The 19156-nt window shown below is 39.1% G+C and overlaps 1 protein-coding gene across 2 annotated transcripts in view; it reads left to right on the plus strand.

Annotated features, from left to right (window-relative positions):
- The window catches only part of FAM161A (FAM161 centrosomal protein A), a 31283-nt gene extending 14417 nt beyond the window's left edge, over positions 1 to 16866 (plus strand). The window contains exons 2-7 of one of the 2 annotated variants that reach the window (XM_036873937.1): positions 2819 to 3057; positions 5299 to 6465; positions 6809 to 6976; positions 8598 to 8697; positions 15673 to 15827; positions 16291 to 16866. In XM_036873937.1, the coding sequence (XP_036729832.1) occupies positions 2819 to 3057; positions 5299 to 6465; positions 6809 to 6976; positions 8598 to 8697; positions 15673 to 15827; positions 16291 to 16429 (1968 nt within the window). In that variant the 3' untranslated portion in view covers positions 16430 to 16866. The remainder of the gene's footprint in view (positions 1 to 2818; positions 3058 to 5298; positions 6466 to 6808; positions 6977 to 8597; positions 8698 to 15672; positions 15828 to 16290) is intronic. The other variant, XM_036873938.1, reaches the window with a different exon arrangement.
- Positions 16867 to 19156: the final 2290 nt, after the last annotated feature.

Genomic DNA, 19156 nt, shown 5'->3' on the forward strand with positions numbered 1-19156 from the left:
AGTAGTTATTTCCACTATTTTATCTTCCAGGTCACTTACCTGTTCTTCTGCCTCAGTTATTCTGCTATTGATCCCTTCTAGAGTATTTTTAATTTCATTTATTGTGTTTTTCATCGTTGCTTGGTTCCTCTTTAGTTCTTCTATGTCCTTGTTAAATGTTTCTTGCATTTTGTCTATTCTATTTCCAAGATTTTGGATCATCTTTACTATCATTATTCTGAATTCTTTTTCAGGTAGACTGCCTATTTCCTCTTCATTTGTTAGATCTGGTGTGTTTTGACCCTGCTCCTTCATCTGCTGTGTGGTTTTCTGTCTTCTCATTTTGCTTATCTTACTGTGTTTGGGGTCTCCTTTTCACAGGCTGCAGGTTTGTAGTTCCCGTTGTTTTTGGTATCTGTCCCCAGTGGCTAAGGTTGGTTCAGTGGGTTGTGTAGGCTTCCTGGTGGAGGGGACTAGTGCCTGTGTTCTGGTGGATGAGGCTGGATCTTGTCTTTCTGGTGGGCACGTCCACATCTGGTGGTGTGTTTTGGGGTGTCTGTGGCCTTATTATGATTTTAGGCAGCCTGTCTGCTAATGGATGGGGCTGTGTTCCTGTCTTGCTAGTTGTTTGACATAGGGTGTCCAGCACTGTAGCTTGCTGGTTGTTGAGTGAAGCTGGGTCTTGATGTTGAGATGGAGATCTCTGAGAGATTTTCGCCGTTTGGTATTACGTGGAGCTGGGAGGTCTCTTGTGGACCAGTGTCCTGAAGTTGGCTCTCCCACCTCAGAGGCACAGCCCTGATGCCTGGCTGGAGCACCAAGAGCCTTTCATCCACACGGCTCAGAATAAAAGGGAGAAAAAATAGAAAGAGAGAAAGAGGATAAAATAAAATAAAATAAAATAAAGCTATTATAATAAAAAATACGAAAAATATTATTAAGAAAAATTTATTTAGAAAAAAAATTTTTTTAACTTAAAAAAAATAAATTTATTAATTTTTTATAATAAAAAATAAGAAAAATTTTTTAAAATAAAAATTAAGAAAAAATTATTAAGCAAAATTTTTTTTAATTTTTTAAAATAAAAAATAAGGAAAAAATTATTAAGAAAAAATTTATTAAGAAAAAAAATTTTTTTTAAGTAAAAAAAAAAAAAAAAAAAAAACAGACAGACCGAACCCTAGGACAAATGGTGAAAGCAAAGCTATACAGACAAAAATCTCACCCAGAAGCATACACATATACACTCACAAAAAAAAGGAAAAGGGGAAAAATTAATATTATCCTGCTCCCAAGTCACCTCCTGAATTTGGGATGATTCGTTGTCTATTCAGGTATTCAACAGATGCAGGTACATCAAGTTGTTTGTGGAGCTTTAATCCGCTGCTTCTGAGGCTGCTGGGAGAGATTTCCCTTTCTCTTCTTTGTTCGTACAGCTCCCGGGGTTCAGCTTTGGATTTGGACCCGCCTCTGCGTGTAGGTCGCCTGAGGGCATCTGTTCTTCGCTCAGACAAGTCAGGGTTAAAAGAGCAGCTGATTCGTGGGCTCTGGCTCACTCAGGCGCGGGGAGGGAGGGGTACGGATGCGGGGTGAGCCTGTGGCAGTAGAGGCCGGCGTGACATTGCAGCAGCCTGAGGTGCGCCGTGCGTGCTCCTGGGGAAGTTGTCCCTGGATCACGAGACCCTGGCAGTGGCGGGCTGCACAGTCTCTCGGGAGGGGCGGTGTGGAGAGTGACCTGTGCTTGCACGCAGGCTTCTTGGTGGCGGCAGAAGCAGCCTTAGCGTCCCATGCCCGTCTCTGGGGTCCGCGCTGATAGCCGCGGCTCGCGCCCGTCTCTGGAGCTCCTTTAAGCGGCGCTCTTAGTCCCCTCTCCTCGCGCACCAGGAAACAAAGAGGCAACAAAAAGTCTCTTGCCTCTTCGGCAGCTGCAGACTTTTTCCCGGACTCCCTCCCAACTAGCTGTGGCGCACTAGCCCCCTTCAGGCTGTGTTCACGCCGCCAATCCCAGTCCTCTCCCTGGGATCCGACTGAAGCCCGAGGCTCAGCTCCCAGCCCTCGCCCGCCCCAGCAGGGAAGCAGACAAGCCTCTCGGGCTGGTGAGTGCTGGTCGGCACCGCTCCTCTGTGCGGGAATCTCTCCGCTTTGCCCTCCGCACCCCTGTGGCTGCGCTCTCCTCTGTGGCTCCGAAGCTCCCCCCCCCTCCACCACCCTCAGTCTCCGCCTGTGAAGGGGCTTCCTAGTGTGTGGAAACCTTTCCTCCTTCACGGCTCACTCCCACTGGTGCAGGTCCCGTCCCTATTCTTTTGTCTCTGTTTTTTCTTTTTTTCTTTTGCCCCACCCGGGTACGTGGGGAGTTTCTTGCCTTTTGGGAGGTCTGAGGTCTTCTGCCAGCGTTCAGTAGGTGTTCTGTAGGAGCTGTTCCACATATAGATGTATTTCTGATGTATTTGTGGGGAGGAAGGTGATCTCCGCGTCTTACTCTTCTGCCATCTTGAAGCTCCTCCAGAAGGAAGCTCTTTATAAAGGGTGGTTTGGCTTGATCCTACTATAGTGTATGGGTTCGTACATGATCTGGGACTCTAACCATCCTTTATAAAATGGATTAAATAACATTTATTTTCTGGCAACTTGGTCTCTCTCTCTTGTTCTTAATAAAATGTCATTAGGAGAAAATGTGCATAGCCCACAAGTAACTTATAATCTGTTATATGTACATAGTCCACAAGTAACATATAACCTATTTAAGTGGACTTTTTAAAAAGCAGCATTGGGAACCAGTGTCAACTTAATTTGTCTTTCAATTCCAGACATCATATAACAGGTTTTTTCCTTCTACCAGGCTGATTTTAACACCAACATTTCTGGGGTAAATGAACAAAAACGTATAAGCTGTGAGGATTTTGTGGACTTTTCTGATATTTACCACTCTAATGAAGAGTACTTCAGGAAACTAGAAGAGCTGAAGGCAGCCCACATGGAAACTATGGCAAAGTTAGAGAAAATGTACCAGAATAAATTAAATTTAAAGGAAGTTCAGCCAGCGATCACCATGGAAGAAGCTGCTAGTGTCTCTTCCACGTAAGTTTGTACATAATGTTATTTGTAGACTGTAAAGTAAAATGTATACTTAAAGTGCAGAACAAAATTATTTCAGAATATTTTCTCTCAAATATCCCTTTGTGCTTTTAATGATATACAGAGGCGAGATTTTATTCAAACTGCTTGATGGCTTATCAACCTGTTAGGTGGCTTCTTGCCTTGAGGGTCATTTGGTGGCCCTTTGTTCTTTTCTCTCTGACCCACCACTCTTAGACATGTATCAGAATATTTAGTCTGGGCCATTTTCAAATGATGAATATTAAAATTTAACTTTAAAAGCCCTTTCTTTATAATATGTGGATTAATATGAGCTCAGTAAAGATATAGTACAAAATGTTCAGAGCTAAGACATAGATCTGACTTAAGTTTTCAAAATAGTCATTTTTGCCATAAACTTGCTTCTTTGAAACTGAGTTGGTCAGCTCTGATTGTGCATCTCCTGTGTGCCAGACCTTGTCTGGGCACCGAGGAGTCAAAATCAAGATGCCCTCAAGGAGGTCAAAGACTAGCTGAGATCCAAACAAACAACATGGTGTAACAGAGTGTCATGGAGACAGAGGAAGAGCAGTTGATCATATCAGGGTGTCAGTGGAGGGATACAGGCACATCGAGTGTCGTATCTGAGTTCAGTCTTGAAGGAGAAATAGCTGAAGCAGATGTAGGAAGCAAGGAGTGGCCTTCTAGGCAGCAGGAACCATGTGTGCCAAGGCATGGTGCTGTGAGAAATCACCGTGTGTGTGAGGAACTTCCCGTGATTGGATCTTTTTTGTTTTCCCCTTGTGCTGTGTTTCCATTGTGGCACACAGGTTCTTCTTTGAGGCAGGTGTGCGGGCTTCTCTAGGTATGGCGTGAGGGCTCCAGAGCTCACGAGCTCAGTAGTTGCAGTGCACGGGTTCCCTAGTTGCAGTGCGTAGGCTTAGTTGCCCCGAGGCATCTTAGTTCCCCCACCAGGGATCGAACTCACGTCCCCCTGTATTGGAAGGCAGATTCTTAACCACTGGACCACCAGGGAAGTCCCCTGTGATTGGATTTTTTTTTTTTTTTAATTGGCTGCGTTGGGTCTTCGTTGCTGCACGTGGGATTTCTCTAGTTGCGGCGAGCGGGGGCTACTCTTCGTTGTGGTGCACAGGCTTCTCATTGTGGTGGCTTCTCTTGTTTCAGAGCACAGTCTCTAGGCATGCAGGCTTCAGTAGTTGTGGCTCGCGGGCTCTAGAATGCATGCTCAGTAGTTGTGGCGCACAGGCTTAGTTGCTTCGTGGCATGTGGGATCTTCCCGGACCAGGGCTCAAACCCGTGTCTCCTGCATTGGCAGGCAGATTCTTAACCACTGCGCCACCAGGGAAGCCCCCTGTGATTGGATCTCACTTAAGAATGGTGACGGGGTAGGGAGAGGCAAGAGGTGAAACTGGAAAGGAAGGCAGGGGCTAGTCTTGAAGGGCTTTAAAATCTAGACTTTTCTTTTTTCAATTAAAAAAATATTTGGGGTGGGGGCTGCATTGGGTCTTTGTTGTTGCTCACAGGCTTTCTCTAGTTGCAGCGAGCGGGGACTAGTCTTCGTTGCGGTGCACGGGCTTCTCATTGCAGTGGCTTCTCTTGTGGAGCACGGGCTCTAGGGCGTGTGGGCTTCAGTAGTTGTGGCACATGGGCTCAGTAGTTGTGACTTGTGGGCTCTAGAGCGCAGGCTAAGTAGTTGTGGCACACGGGCTTCAGTAATTGTGGCACACGGGCTTCAGTAGTTGTGGTGCACGGGCTTAGTTGCTCCACGGCATATGGGATCTTCCCGGAGCAGGGCTCGAACCCGTGTCCCCTGCATTGGCAGGCGGGATCTTAACCACTGTGCCACCAGGGAAGTCCCTACAATCTAGACTTTGTAACAATGACAAATCATGGGAAAGTTTCAGAAAGGAGAGTGATGTAATCAGATGTATGTTTTAAGATGGTGACTCTGGAAAATGTGTGGAGAATTCAATAGTGATTAGACACAAGGAGCCTCTGCTGTCTTAGGTTCCTGCCCTGTAAAATGAGGGAGTAAAACTAGATCATTTATAGGCATCTCCCAGGCTCTGTTCTAAAAAAAAATTGATAATTTTCACAAGCCCTACCCAGCTCCTATTTTCTAACTGATTTTGCCTTGATCTTAGAAATTATGTAGTTCTTAATTTTTATATTTGGTCACATGCAACTGAAAGAGTAACCTAATTATTCTTCTCATTTACTTAGGTCTGTATCAGAAAAGAGCTCCCATCATCCTGTTTCATTTATGACATCAATTTCAGAGCCTGATTTAGGTCAGTCTTCCTCCTTGATTGTGTCTTCCTCTGAAGATGAGTTGCCCAACGTAGAAAAAGAGTATTCTGAGAGAAGCAGAATGATGACCTTTGCTAAGGAGCTCATCAACAACATGTGGACAAACTTCTCTGTTGAAGATTATATTCAGTTTGAAGATGCTGACTTGCCAGCACTCGAAAAAAAAAAAAAGAGGCCAAAAGAATGGGTGCCAAAGATTACAGTACCTGAGCCTTTTCAAATGATGATTAGAGAGCAGAAGAAAAAAGAAGAGAACATGAAATCTAAATCAGATATTGAAATGGCACGTATACTGCTCAAGAAACAAGAAGAAGAATCAGAGTGTAAGAAAAAATTCCGAGCCAACCCAGTTCCTGCGTTCGTCTTTCTCCCCCTTTATCATGATATAGTCAAGCAAAATGAAGAACGGAGGAGGTCTATGAAGGAGAAAAACAAAGAAGCTCTTTTGGCCTCGCAAAAGCCGTTTAAGTTTATTGCAAGGGAGGAACAGAAGCAAATTCGGGAAAAGCAGCTGAAAGACTTTTTTAAGTCTAAAAAGAAAACAAACCAATTTAAAGCCAGACCGATACCTCGATCTACTTATGGTTCAACTATCAATGACAAGTTAACAGAAGAAGAGCTCTATAGAAACATTAGGACGCAGCAGAGAACCCAAGACTTTTTACAGAATTCATTCCCTCTGCCTTGTAGTCCAGCTCGCAGAAGTTATGCTACAAGGAAGCCCAAGTGTCCTGAACAGGCTGAAAAGTCCAAGTGTAAACACAAGGTTAGGTGCCAGACTGCTGATTCTGAAGACCTTCCTGAGAGATATCAGAAACATCACTCAGAACAGAGGTGTCCAAAACCCCTGACAGTCTGTGAACCATCTGACCTTCATGCAGCCTCACGTGCATCCACTAAAAGAGAGAAAATCTTGGCAGATATTGAAGCAGATGAAGAAAATTTAAAAGAAACACGTTGGCCTTATCTGTCTCCAAGGCGCAGGTCACCAGTAAGAAGTATAAATGCAAAACCTGTGCCTTGTAGCTGCAACCCTCCCATGCCCACGGTGTCCTCCAGGGGAAGAGAACAAGCCACAAGGTAAATAACTGATACAGCACTGATTGACTCATGGTTGCTCCATTGATTTTGTATTGGGGAATTTGAAAATATGACGTTATTTTATCTGGTAACATATTTTACTACATAATATAGAACATTTTGCCAGAGGGTGTTCTTCTAAGAAATGAATGTATTTTCCATTTTATGAATTTTGGGGGATAGAAAAGGTTACAGTCACCCTATTGATTTTCTAATTACAACTCAGATCCTTCTCAGAAGGTTGCCCCTTTTTTTCAACCGTTGAATTATCCCGTGTTAAGTCTTTGCTAAACAGCATTCTCATTGGCTTAAAGTGAATTAAGCCTTAGTTTGTTGCCCTCAGGAGATCACTTGAGGAAAAGAAAATGTCGGAAGAAGAGAGAAATCGGATCCTAACTAAGCAGAAGCAAAGAATGAAAGAATTGCAGAAACTCTTGACAACCCGGGCTAAGGCTTATGACTCACATCAGAGTTTAGCTCAAATGTCTAAATCCAGAGTAAAATCTCTCAGGTATCATGAGAGAATCCTGACCCTCCAGATCATTGGTTTTCAAACTTTTTTTTTAATCAGTGGACCCCCAATATATGAACAAATTAAGAGTAGTATTAGTATTTCAGTTTCTGGATTCAAGTTACTATCAGTTACTTATAGTTAACTTACACGCACGCACACACACACACACACACACACACACTCATACTCACTCACTCACTTCGTGGTGAGAACCAACATTTATACTGACTCCAGGACCATGATGCCATGTTGATGAACAGAAACATATTGTGGCTATGGTTCACAGTTGTAATCTTACATCAGCATCTAAACTTTTTCTTTATATTATTTTTTATTGCACAGTGCAATATTGAGAAAAATCTTGATTCACACAGATAAAGCTCTTTTTTAACAGCTTGCTGTGTAATCTCAGAATATTCTTCAATAAACAGATATGTCAGAGAGCTTTGTTCTAAGGTCTGCATGAAATCTGGTAGCACAAATTAACACATTGATGTTAATTAACATCAGTTATGTGGTATGTCAGTTAACATGTGTGTTAAGGTTTAGTAGTATGTATTACACGCTGCAATTCTGCAGTACAAAGTTTGAAAATCAGTGTTCCAGAGGAACATTTTTATGTTGCAACATAAAAATGTTCATGTTTAAGTAGTAAAATATCTCCCTCAAAGCTGGGTAAGTAATATGATTTATTAATTTTTAATCTGATTTATAAGTACCCCCAAATCTATATTTGCTTTTAATTATGAGTGTTCCTTTTTAAGTGTATATTATGTATAATAATTATTATATTCCTTTGTAATGGATGTTATATATACATTCCTTATAATGTGTATCAATGTAATTCATTGATAGAAGGAGCTTGATTTGATGAACTGGAGCAAAATATTCTTTAGAAATATACTGATCATCCTTAGAAAGTAAATGGGATTTTCCATAATGCTAAATTGTGTATAGTTAAGCATATTTATCATTTTATGGTATAATTATTTTTTTCTAATCCATGAAGTCTTATGATCTTGGTAGAATTAGTGTATTTTACATAGAGAAAGTAGCATAATTTAATTTATTATAGGATCTGGTTCAAATAGTAAGTATACTTACTGTAAATTTATGTATTTTGGTTCCTGTTCCTCTCTATGTGGTATTCCCATACTCCCCATTTCTCCCCTCCCCTGCTCGCATTTAATTAACTGTGCCATCAACCTATAGGAGATATCATTTAGGGGAAAAAAGAAGAGCAAGGTCTTGTTTTCAGAAGAAATTCCTTAAAGAGAAGATACCAAATTTGGACCAAACTTTTTTTGGTTTATAAATACTTATAAATGAGATAAGAGGGCATTCATTTATCTCCTCAGGCCAGTTTGAAGCCCCTGAATCCATTATGTTTTGAAGATTTCAGGAACCTCAAAGTACCCAGACTGTTCCCGGGATGTAAAATGTGTGCTCTCAGAACCTAAAATTTTTATCCTGCATTCCATAAAAATTTACCAGTCTAGAAAAGAAATTGTGGTAAACTGTGCTCATGACTTAATTTCTGATTTGTCATCTACGCTAAATGTTATATGTGCAAGTTCTTATTTCTTTTAAAAATTCCATTCCTTTTATTTGATTTTAGAAAGAGTGAAAAAGAAAGGATGAGAGAATACCGACGAGAACTAGAAGAAAGAGAAGAAAAATTAAAAAACAGGCCGCTGCTATTTGAAAGAGTTGCTCAGGTTGTGTTTATTGGAATTTGAGAGCTATTGTCAGCTTTTTTCTTTTTTTTTTAACATCTCTATCTCCTAATTTTTATAGTCCATTTTTCTTATATGTTATATAATTTACTGAGACAGTATTATTTCTGTGACAGCTTCATCACATCAGTCAAGTAAGTAGTTTTGCTTAAATCTGAGCATTGAATCTTGATGAGGCTCGTAAGCTTGATAAAGAACATGCTGCTAATCCAATCATTTTCAAAATAATAGTTTCACAACCTGTTTTTAGTGGCTAGTGTTTTTTCAGTACCAACTTGGCCACATATTAAGGTGAGTTTTGGAAGTCTTTGAAAAATTAAAAAATGAAACAAAATGGCTAATTGAATCAGATTTATTTCTGCCAGTTTTTTTTTTCAGTTTTCTTGGGATAAAATTGACATATAGCAGGTATAAGTTTAAGGTATACAGCATAATGACATACGTATATTAGGAAATGATTACTACAATACGTTTAGTTAACATCTATCACCTCGTATTGTTACCAAAAAAATTTGTTTTCCTTGTGATGAGAACTTTTAGGACCTACTCTCTTAGCAACTTTCAAATATGCCACACAGCAGTGTTAGCTGTAGTCACCATGCTGTACGTCACACCCCCAGTACTTATTTATCTTTTTTTTTTTTAAACATTTTCCTTTTTTTTTTAAGGAATTCCTTTATTTTTTATTATTTATTTATTTATTTATTTATTTATTTTTGGCTGTGTTGGGTCTTCGTTTCTGTGCGAGGGCTTTCTCTAGTTGCGGCAAGCGGGGGCCACTCTTCATCGCGGTGCGCGGGCCTCTCACTATCGCAGCCTCTCTTGTTGCGGAGCACAGGCTCCAGACGCGCAGGCTCAGTAGTTGTGGCTCACGGGCCTAGTTGCTCCGCGGCATGTGGGATCTTCCCAGACCAGGGCTCGAACCCGTGTCCCCTGCATTGGCAGGCAGATTCTCAACCACTGCGCCACCAGGGAAGCCCCACTTATTTATCTTATAACTGGAAGTTTGTACCTTTTGACACCTTCATCCAATTCCTCCAGTAACCACAAATCTGATCTCCTTTTCTATGAGTTGTGTGTGTGTGTATTTAGATTCCACGCATAAATCAGATCATATAGTATTTGTCCTTCCCTGTCTGACTTACTTCCCTTAGCATAATGCCCTCAAGATCCATCTGTATTGTCACAAATGGCAGGATTTCCTTTTTTTTATGGCCGAATAATATTCCATTGTATATATATATATACCACATTTTCTTTATCAATTCATCTTTTGATGGCCATTTGGGTTGTTGCCATGTCTTAACTATTGTCTATAATGCTGCAGTGAATCGACATAGTGATTTCATTTTCTTTAGATAAATACCTGGGAGTGGAATTGCTGGATTGTGTAGTAGTTCTATTTTTAAGTTTTTGAGGAACCTCTATACTGTTTTCCATAATGGCTGCACCAATTTACTTTCCCACAAACAGCACACAAGGGTTCCCTTTTCACTACATCCTGACCAGCATTTGTTATGTCTTGTCTTTTTGAGACTAGCCATTGTAACAGGTATGAGGTGCTATCTCATTGTGGTTTTGATTTCATTTCCCTAATGATTAGTGATGTTGAGCACCTTTTCATGTGCCTGTTGGTCATTTGAATATCCTCTTTGGAAAAATGTCTATTCAGATCTCTTGCCCATTTTTAAATTTGATTATTTGTTTTTTGCTAATGACTTGTATGAGTTCTGTATATATTTTGGATAGTAACCCCTTATCAGGTAGATGATTTGCAAATATTTTCTCCCATTCAGTAGGTTGCCTTTTCTTTTTTTTTTTCTTGCCTTTTCATTTTGTTGATCAGTTTTTTTAAGTGAGTCTATAATTTTTAGTCTTATCTACAATCACTGAAAGGACTTCCTTTTTTAAACAATTGAAGTATAATTGATTTATAATGTGGTATTAGTTTCTGGTATATAACAAAGTGATTCAGTTATATATGTATATGTGTGTGTATATGTATATTCTTTTTCAGATTCTTTTCTATTATAGGTTATTACAAGATATTGAATATAGTTCCCTGTGCTATACAGTAGGATCTTGTTGTTTATCTGTTTTATATAAAGTAGTGTATATCTGTTAATCCCACCTCCCAGTTTATCCCTCTCCCCCCAATTTGGTAACCATAAGTTTGTTTCCTATGTCTGTGAGAAGGACTTCCTCTTTATCAGAAAAAATAATTTGATCTTATGGACAATGAATTCTGATTTTACTAGATTTATACTCAGTTTTACAGTCTTTCCCTTAAGAGAGATTTGTCAATTTCAAATGATCTTCCCCTTTGTATCCATAAGGGAGGGGCTCCTATGGGCTACATGGTTTAACAATGGACAAAATCACTGGAGGTTACAGGTGCTGTGTTGTGAATTTCAAGCTGCTACATTTGGAGCTTCCTGCCAGCAAGTGTCTGGGACAGATGAGTGTCCTTATAGGACTGCCCGTGTCAGTGACTCACTGAGGACAAAGGACATGTGTTATGGGTAAATCTACATATTACAGCCTCTCAAAGTTATGGGAACCCTTTACTGACTGATTTGGATATAATTTTATGTAATGCTTTTCATTTTAAGGGATGGTTTGGTTTTTTTTTTTTCATATCTCAGTTTCAACTTTAGGGGAAAAAAATTATCTTAAGCTGTTCTGTGTTACTCAGCATAAAGTGATTGACTTTTGCCTCAAAGTAGTTATCTCCAGCTCCCAACTGCAGGTTTTATGTCCACTTGTCTGGATGTATCTACCCAGGTTTCCCATAGGCGTTTTACATTCATCTTGCCCCAAACTAGATCTTCCTCTTTGAGTTCATGTTTTTGTTGGGCCGCAATTTAGATGACTGGGAACCTCTTTTTCTCTCCATTCAGTTGTCACTGAGAGACGTGACAAGTTCCTTTCTAAATAACTTGTGCATCTACCTTTCTCAATTTCTAATGTGAAATGCTAGGTGAAATCTCTATTATTTCCTATCTGAGTTATAATGGTTTGACTGGTTTTCCTGCCTTGCATTCTGTCTTCGCTTTGCCATTCCCATTCCCTTGCCACCACGTTCACCCTGAGTAGGTAGTTAATAACCCCGATAATAGTGGCAATCATCCATTTCACTGGTGCCATTCGTTCTCATTTTCATTGAATGGTATCAAGGGATCTTGACATTGACTTCTCCAAACAATGCTGCAAGGTGGGTATTCCTGTATTGCAGAGGAAGAAACTGAAGTTGAAAGAAAGTAAGTAACTCATAAGGTTTATAGTTAGTAAATAATGGAACTAGGATTGGAACCCAAGTCAGTCTGCTTCCAAACACTTAACATTAAGCTGTCCTACTCTCTCCTGGAAGAAAGTCCACGAGTCCACGAGTCTTAGCCTGGTGTACAGAATCCTCTATTATCTGACCCCTGTTGACCTCTTTAGTTCATCGACCACTGCATGCCCCCAACCCCCACTCTGTACACCCTTTACTTTCAGACCGTACCAGACTACTAGTTTCAAACTTGAAATCTTTATTTATGCTGTTTGTCAACACCCTTAGAGCTTCTTCCTATCTTTCCTCTTACTCTTTCAAGGCTTAGTGTAAAATCGCTTCTTGCATTGTTTCCCCAGGTTGGGTTGCGTGCCATTTCCTCTATGTTCTTTTTTTTTTTTTAAAGTAAGTATTTTAGTCTTTTTATTTATTTATTTTTGGCTGCGTTGGGTCTTCGTTGCTGCGCACAGGCTTTCTCTAGTTGCGGTGGGGGTGCTACTCTTCGTTGCGGTGTGGGGGCTCCTCATTGCGGTGGCTTCTCTTGTTGGGGAGCATGGGCTCTAGGCGTGCGGGCTTCAGTAGTTGTGGCATGCGGGCTCAGTAGTTGTGGCACACGGACTTAGTGGATCCGCAGCATGTGGGATCTTCCCGGACCAGGGATTGAGCCCGTGTCCCCTGCATTGGCAGGCAGATTCTTAACCACTGCACCACCAGGGAAGTCCTCCTCTGTGTTCTTTTATTACCCTTTTGTGCATCTCTGTCTTTGCTCCTACATGTTGTGTGGAAATTATCTGTTCAATGCTCTCTTCTCTTTCAGCTAGTTACTTTTAAAGGTGTTGGTCAAATCTTTGTATTCCTAGCACTTAGCACCTAAGACAATGTATGGCACAAAGGGGATGTTAATAAACATTTGTTGAACCCAAACTGAACTCTCTCTTCCTGGGATTAGTCCTGGCTGAGAGCACTACCCTGACAATACTAGTGATGAGTCTCAGTATTAACAAGCAGTTTTACTATGCTGTGAATTCCCACTCTTTCTAAGCACCAGAGAAAATGTGGTAAAATAAGTGGTGTGTGTGAAATTAAACCCATAAAGAAATGTTAAATATTGAAAACATAGGTTAGTTTCATAGCTGATATTTCTTCCACCACCTTTGGCCCACACATATGCTGTTCTCTCTCCCCATATACCCTCTACCTCCCGTGAAGGCTTGTCACAAAATAAGTATTCAGTTATTATTAAATAAAGGAAAGAATTACTATAAACTAAACTTAGGCTCATAAAAATTAAGTATTTTTTCCCCTTCAAACTAGGGCAGTGATTGTAGACTAACTTTCATCATTACTTATTATTTTGGTTTCCTCAAGAAACAAAGTTGATTTGGTTTTTTTGCAGAGTCTTAGATAGAAAAACAAAATAACCATGGTTATTTTAACTACTTTTATTTCATAGTCTTTACAATTCTTTTGCATTGTGAAATTCAAGGGGGAAATGTTTGTTTCATTTAGGAACAATTACACACTATTCACCTTGATATAAAATATTAAAAGGTAATGAATTCTATATACAGGGTGACTGACAGTGACTCACCATTGTTTTGGTTTTGTTAACATAAATTAGAACATCTTTTTTTCTTGCAGTGACTATTGCTGCTAACTAACAGCTGTTATTTAATAAATTCACTCACAACTTTATGCATTACCCATTTATAAGTGTTAATTGTGGTCTTGCTGCTGTTGAGTTATCCCCTAGCAGAGTAAGCCTGTGATCCAGGACAGAAGAAACCATGTTTTCCTGTTTCTTGAAAATCACAGGATTTATTAACTGAATAGATGTTAAATTGGATTTTAAGCCAAATTCAGATGAAGGCTTACAAGCACTAACATTGATTAGTATCATTTAAATCTTTTATATTTCATTTGCTTAAAATTAGAATATATTTTTCTTAACACATTGGGTTACGTTTGGGCTTTCTTTATTCTGCTTTACAGTCTTTGGGGCATAGTCCTCATCTCACTTTGCTGTGCCTTTCAGTTCCCCAAGTCTTGTCTGTTGGTGTTCATAGCCTCTGGTTGCATTTTTACTTACTTTTCTAAAAATTATTATTATTAATAGTGGGTGCATTTTAGCAGCAGTTTGAGTGCTTCTTTTTTCAGTTTTCTAGCATGTCAGGAAATGCACTGGTGATAGTTTTATCCATTGTAATCAGTCTTTGCCATTTTGGTTTCTCCCATGGAACACTAGACCCATGGTCCTTCCTTATGCCGGAATCCCTGGGTTAGGAAAATATCTGACACTGCATTGCTGAAGTCAGGCTTTAGGCTACCTTCAAACTCCAGGATAACCGCTACCACTTAGAAAGCAGCCTGGTGGAGTGGAGAAGACTCAGGAAAGGATTAAGAGACTTGGTTTTCCCTCTCACTATATCCTGTGACCTTAAGCAAACCGCTTAACCTCAGCAAGAGTGGAGGGAGTATCTTACTTATTTGTTAAATTTGGGGTGAGACTGGGTGCTCTTCCACACCCTTTCCAGGATGGGATGCCATTGGTGCATTGGGGCTGGGCCATTCCTCGGGACTTTCCTTTAGTTTGAGGTCCAGATGACGATTTTTGGCCCTATACTAGTTCATGTCCACTCATAGGAGATAAAATTTGACTAAAGCCAAGGCACTAATGAGAACCCCAGTCATCTTATGTCTCCGTAAATCCTGTGGTCTCAGGAACTGTGACAACTGACTTGCTTTAGGTATGAGAGTGTCATCACAACTCCCATGGGTCCCAAAGCCAGGAAGTAACATTCTGGAGAGTTGAACCCAGTTCTAAATTCATGTTTTTCTTGCTGTATCCCTTGCTTCCTCTACAGAATAAAGGTAACAACATTGATGATTTTATCATCTTCGGTGGATTAGAGATATGGCTTGTAAAGAGTAAAATTTACAGTAGGCACATAAAGAACTCTCTGACAACTATCACAGGAACTTATTTTCTTACTAATTTTTTTCAGATATCCTTGAACAGTCATGAAACAGTATAGAGTAAAGAATAATTATAGATCAAAACTCATGTGGCCACTACCAAGGTTAAAAGCATTAGAGTATTGCCAGTACTCCAGAAACACTGTGTGCCCCTCCCAGATCAAAACCCTCTCACCTAGAGGTAACCACCCTTCTAACTTTTGAGATAAGCATTTCCTTGTTTTCCTTTACAGTTTTACCACTGATGTACCTATCCCTAAACAACATAGTTTAGTTTTGCCTGTTTTTGGACTTTATGTAAATGAATCATACTATGTGTACTCTTCTGTGGTATGCTGCTTGTGAGATCCGTCCATGTTGTGGCATATAGCTAGAGTTCATTTTCATTGCTTTATTTTAGTCTGTTATATGAATACGCCACAATTTATTTATCCATCCTACTGCTGATAGATATTTAGGTTGTTTCCAGTTTTGGGTTGTTAACAAACAGTACTATTCTGAACATTTTGTTATGTCTCCTTGGGCAGATATGTAGGAGTTTCTCTGGGCATATACCTAGGAGTGGAATTGCTGGTCAGAGGGTATGCATATTTGTCAAACAACTGTGATTATTGAATTTAATTTTCACTGGAGCTTTTAACCCATACATTTGTAATGGAAACTTAAAGTCTTTTGTTCTTATCTAAAAAGGTTTGTCTTTCCTATAGAAAAATGCAAGAATGGCAGCAGAAAAGCATTATACTAACACCTTAAAAGCACTAGGAATATCTGATGAGTTTGTTTCAAAGAAGGGCCAAAGTGGAAAAATACTTGAGTACTTCAGCAATCAAGAGATGAAAAGTTTCACTGAAGATAAAGAAAGGTAACATATATAAGATGTCTGAATAGTTTACCTTTGAAAAAATTCTTACTTGCAGGAAAGCATAAAATTCTGTTCTATAATATTTTAAAAGGTCTTTTACCTAATGGAATACATGTGAACTATTGTAAAACATAGTGACATTTTAACATGTTTGACGCTTCAAAATATTACACGGTGATGAAGTATTTTGTTTTTAAAGTAAAATAATTTAAATTTCTGACATAAATAATGAAAATAATAACATGCTTTCAAATGAAGTTTGAGTCAATCAAGTTTTGAAATGAATTACTTCTCAGAAGAATATCTACTTTCCCAATTGGTACTTTTATAGACTTCTCTTGATAAATCGGAGCTTATACACTTGAGGAAGACTAACTGCAGGATGGCGTACATTACAGAGGGTTTGTTTACCTTTAAACCAAATCATTTTCCCTTTGAAAGATTGATAAATTTCTTCCTCTAGCTTTAATGAAGAAGAAAAAAGAGAAGAAAGAGAGAATGGGGAAGAAAATTATCTTACTGATACCAACAGCCAAGATTCTTGCAAGGAAACAGGTAAAGCTGATGAAGAGAGTGGAGAAGAGAATTGTGTTGAAGAATAAGACTGAATCAGTCGGCAGGGTCTCCTCTCTGTTCCCCTGCTGTTGTTGGCAGCATTGGGTGTCAGAAGCCACGCTTGTGGTGTTAAGGACATCCATGGGAACCCGTCTGATACGTGCAGGTCTCTTGAGCAAAGTCCTCATGTAGCCTGAAAAGGCCGAATCCAGCTGATGGGTCATTTGGTCAGTTAGAGTCAGGCTTTGCCTATTCAGTTTTTAAAATTACTACATATGGTCTGTTTGCAACTTTGATCTTACTTCTATTTTTAAAAAGTGTTTGAGAATCACAGCTGTCACAAACTGATTAGGTATAAAAATATACATAATTTTATCATTTTGGGTGGAAAAAATTGCTTAGCATTGAGAGCAGAGGGGAGTATTGGCCTTTGGTTTGAAAAAAAAGTTCTGGAAAGCATGAATCAATAAATATTTTAAAATTATACTACTTGCTCCTTCTTTTTCTCTGCAGTACATCTCACGAAATGAATCCTCAAACTTATTTTACTAGGTATTTTAAATTTCTTATCTGAGCCATTTTTAAAAAGTAATAAAAGAGGAGAGAATAGATAACTTGCACATTTACATTCATTTATGCACTGAGAGTTACTGTTTTTTTTTTTTTGAAAAATCCAAGTCTATTGTTTCATATGCCCTTAGGGAGCTGCCATTAAGCTAAATAATGGAGGATGTCAGAATATAGAGGCCAACGAATAAAAGTCAAGCGTTTTCAAATGTAAAAAGAAAAAAGAAAAAGAAGAAAAGTTGTTATTTGGGTAAGTTTAACGTCAAATTGAGTGTGGATAAATATACACCTGAAGGCTTCTAAAGGTTTGATGGGACTGAACTGCTAAAGAAGCTCCAAGCCTGGTCTGGAACCCTTAAAGCAACACCAGACCTGCTGCACCAGTCAGAAGCCGGTTGTGAAAGGTATGCAGAACCCAGGAAGGGCACATGCTTCAAAGTCTGTTTTATTATTTATTTATTTAGGCCACGCTGTGCAGCATGCAGGATCTTAGTTCCCCGACCGGGGATTGAACTCATGCCCCCTGCATTGGGAGGGTAGAGTCCTAACCATTGGACGGCCAGGGAAGTCCCAAAGCCCATTTTAAAATGGAGAAAAATTAATCTCCAAGTGGCAATTCCAAGGCCAAAGAGAGAGTTACTGTTATATTATCCACACCATCATCACTTTTTCTCTTTTATCCCTACTTTTATTCCAATTTATTTTTGATACATAAATTATTAGAAAAGTTTTTATACTAGTTTTTTTAACCCTGTGTATTAAGACAGGTGGAAATAATTATAGCATCTGAGTTTTAACCTTAATTGGAATTAAATATCACCCCTGTTTTATATATGATGAAATTGTGTATAATAACTTGTTCAAGGCAAGTCTCCAGAGTAATTCAGATTTGACCCTTTAATACGGGACCCAGTTGTGCTCAACTTTTTGCACATTTTTTTAAACAATTATTTATTTATTTATTTATTTATTTATTTATAACTGTGTTGGGTCTTCGTTTCTGTGCGAGGGCTTTCTCTAGTTGCGGCAAGCGGAGGCCTCTCTTCATCGCGGTGCGCGGGCCTCTCTTGTTGCGGAGCACAGGCTCCAGACGCGCAGGCTCAGTAGTTGTGGCTCACGGGCCTAGTTGCTCCGCGGCATGTGGGATCTTCCCAGACCAGGGCTCGAACCCGTGTCCCCTGCATTAGCAGGCAGATTCTCAACCACTGCGCCACCAGGGAAGCCCCAACTTTTTACACATTATTGCAGACACACTTTTCTTTCTGTGCATGATGTTAATTTGATTATATGAATCCATCATTTTGCTCTTTGAGCAAATTTTTGTTTTAAAAATTCAAACCAGTCATAAAGATGTGATTGGGTAAGACTTCTTTTTTCCTAAAAACAATAAACCTCCTTTAAAAATGATGAACTAATAAAGGTGTATATGATAGCAGTGTTTTCCAACTGGCAATTTATGCCTTAAATTAAAAAATGAGGTGATTTTTCTCAATTAACAGCAAATGTTCACTCATAAACTCCTTTCCTAAGTTTGTGTTAAACTGTTTGTCACTGTCTTTAGATTGTAAACTCCTTGAGAGTTGGCACCACTTAAAAATTCATCTTTCTATTCCTTAATATTTTGCACAGGATTGTACATACAGTAGGTATTTAATAAAGACTTGGATGAGTTAGTAGATGAATATGGTTTTTAATTTTACTTATAATTACTTCAAAATGTGTACACATGGATTAAAAACATTTCCCTTCCAATTTATTGAGAACCTGTGAAACACAATCCACAAATTGTAATGTTCAAAACGTAACTTGCTTCCTAAGGATTTACTCCCCATTCTGTTTCTTCTCAGTTTCATGGGCAGTGTGTGGGACTTGCTTTCAGGACCAATCTTCAGTTTTCTTTAAAAATGGGAATAGTACCCATCTTGGGTGGCTGTAGGAAGGACTGGTGTAATCGTATATGGAAAGGCTCTTTGTAAACTAGGATATTCAAGTGATAGTGTCAGAGGACAGGATATTACTCAAGAAACTTTTAACTTTAAACATTCTTTTATTTAAGTGAGATATGAAATGATTTAAATATTATTTTGTTAGAAATAATATTTGAACTACTTATTTACTACTTATATTACTACTAATTTATTACTTTTAAAATTATAGTCGATTTGCAATATTATATTCATTTCAGGTATACAATGTAATGATTCAAT

This window comes from Balaenoptera musculus, chromosome 13, assembly GCF_009873245.2.
Source record: "Balaenoptera musculus isolate JJ_BM4_2016_0621 chromosome 13, mBalMus1.pri.v3, whole genome shotgun sequence".
Taxonomy (NCBI): domain Eukaryota; kingdom Metazoa; phylum Chordata; class Mammalia; order Artiodactyla; family Balaenopteridae; genus Balaenoptera; species Balaenoptera musculus.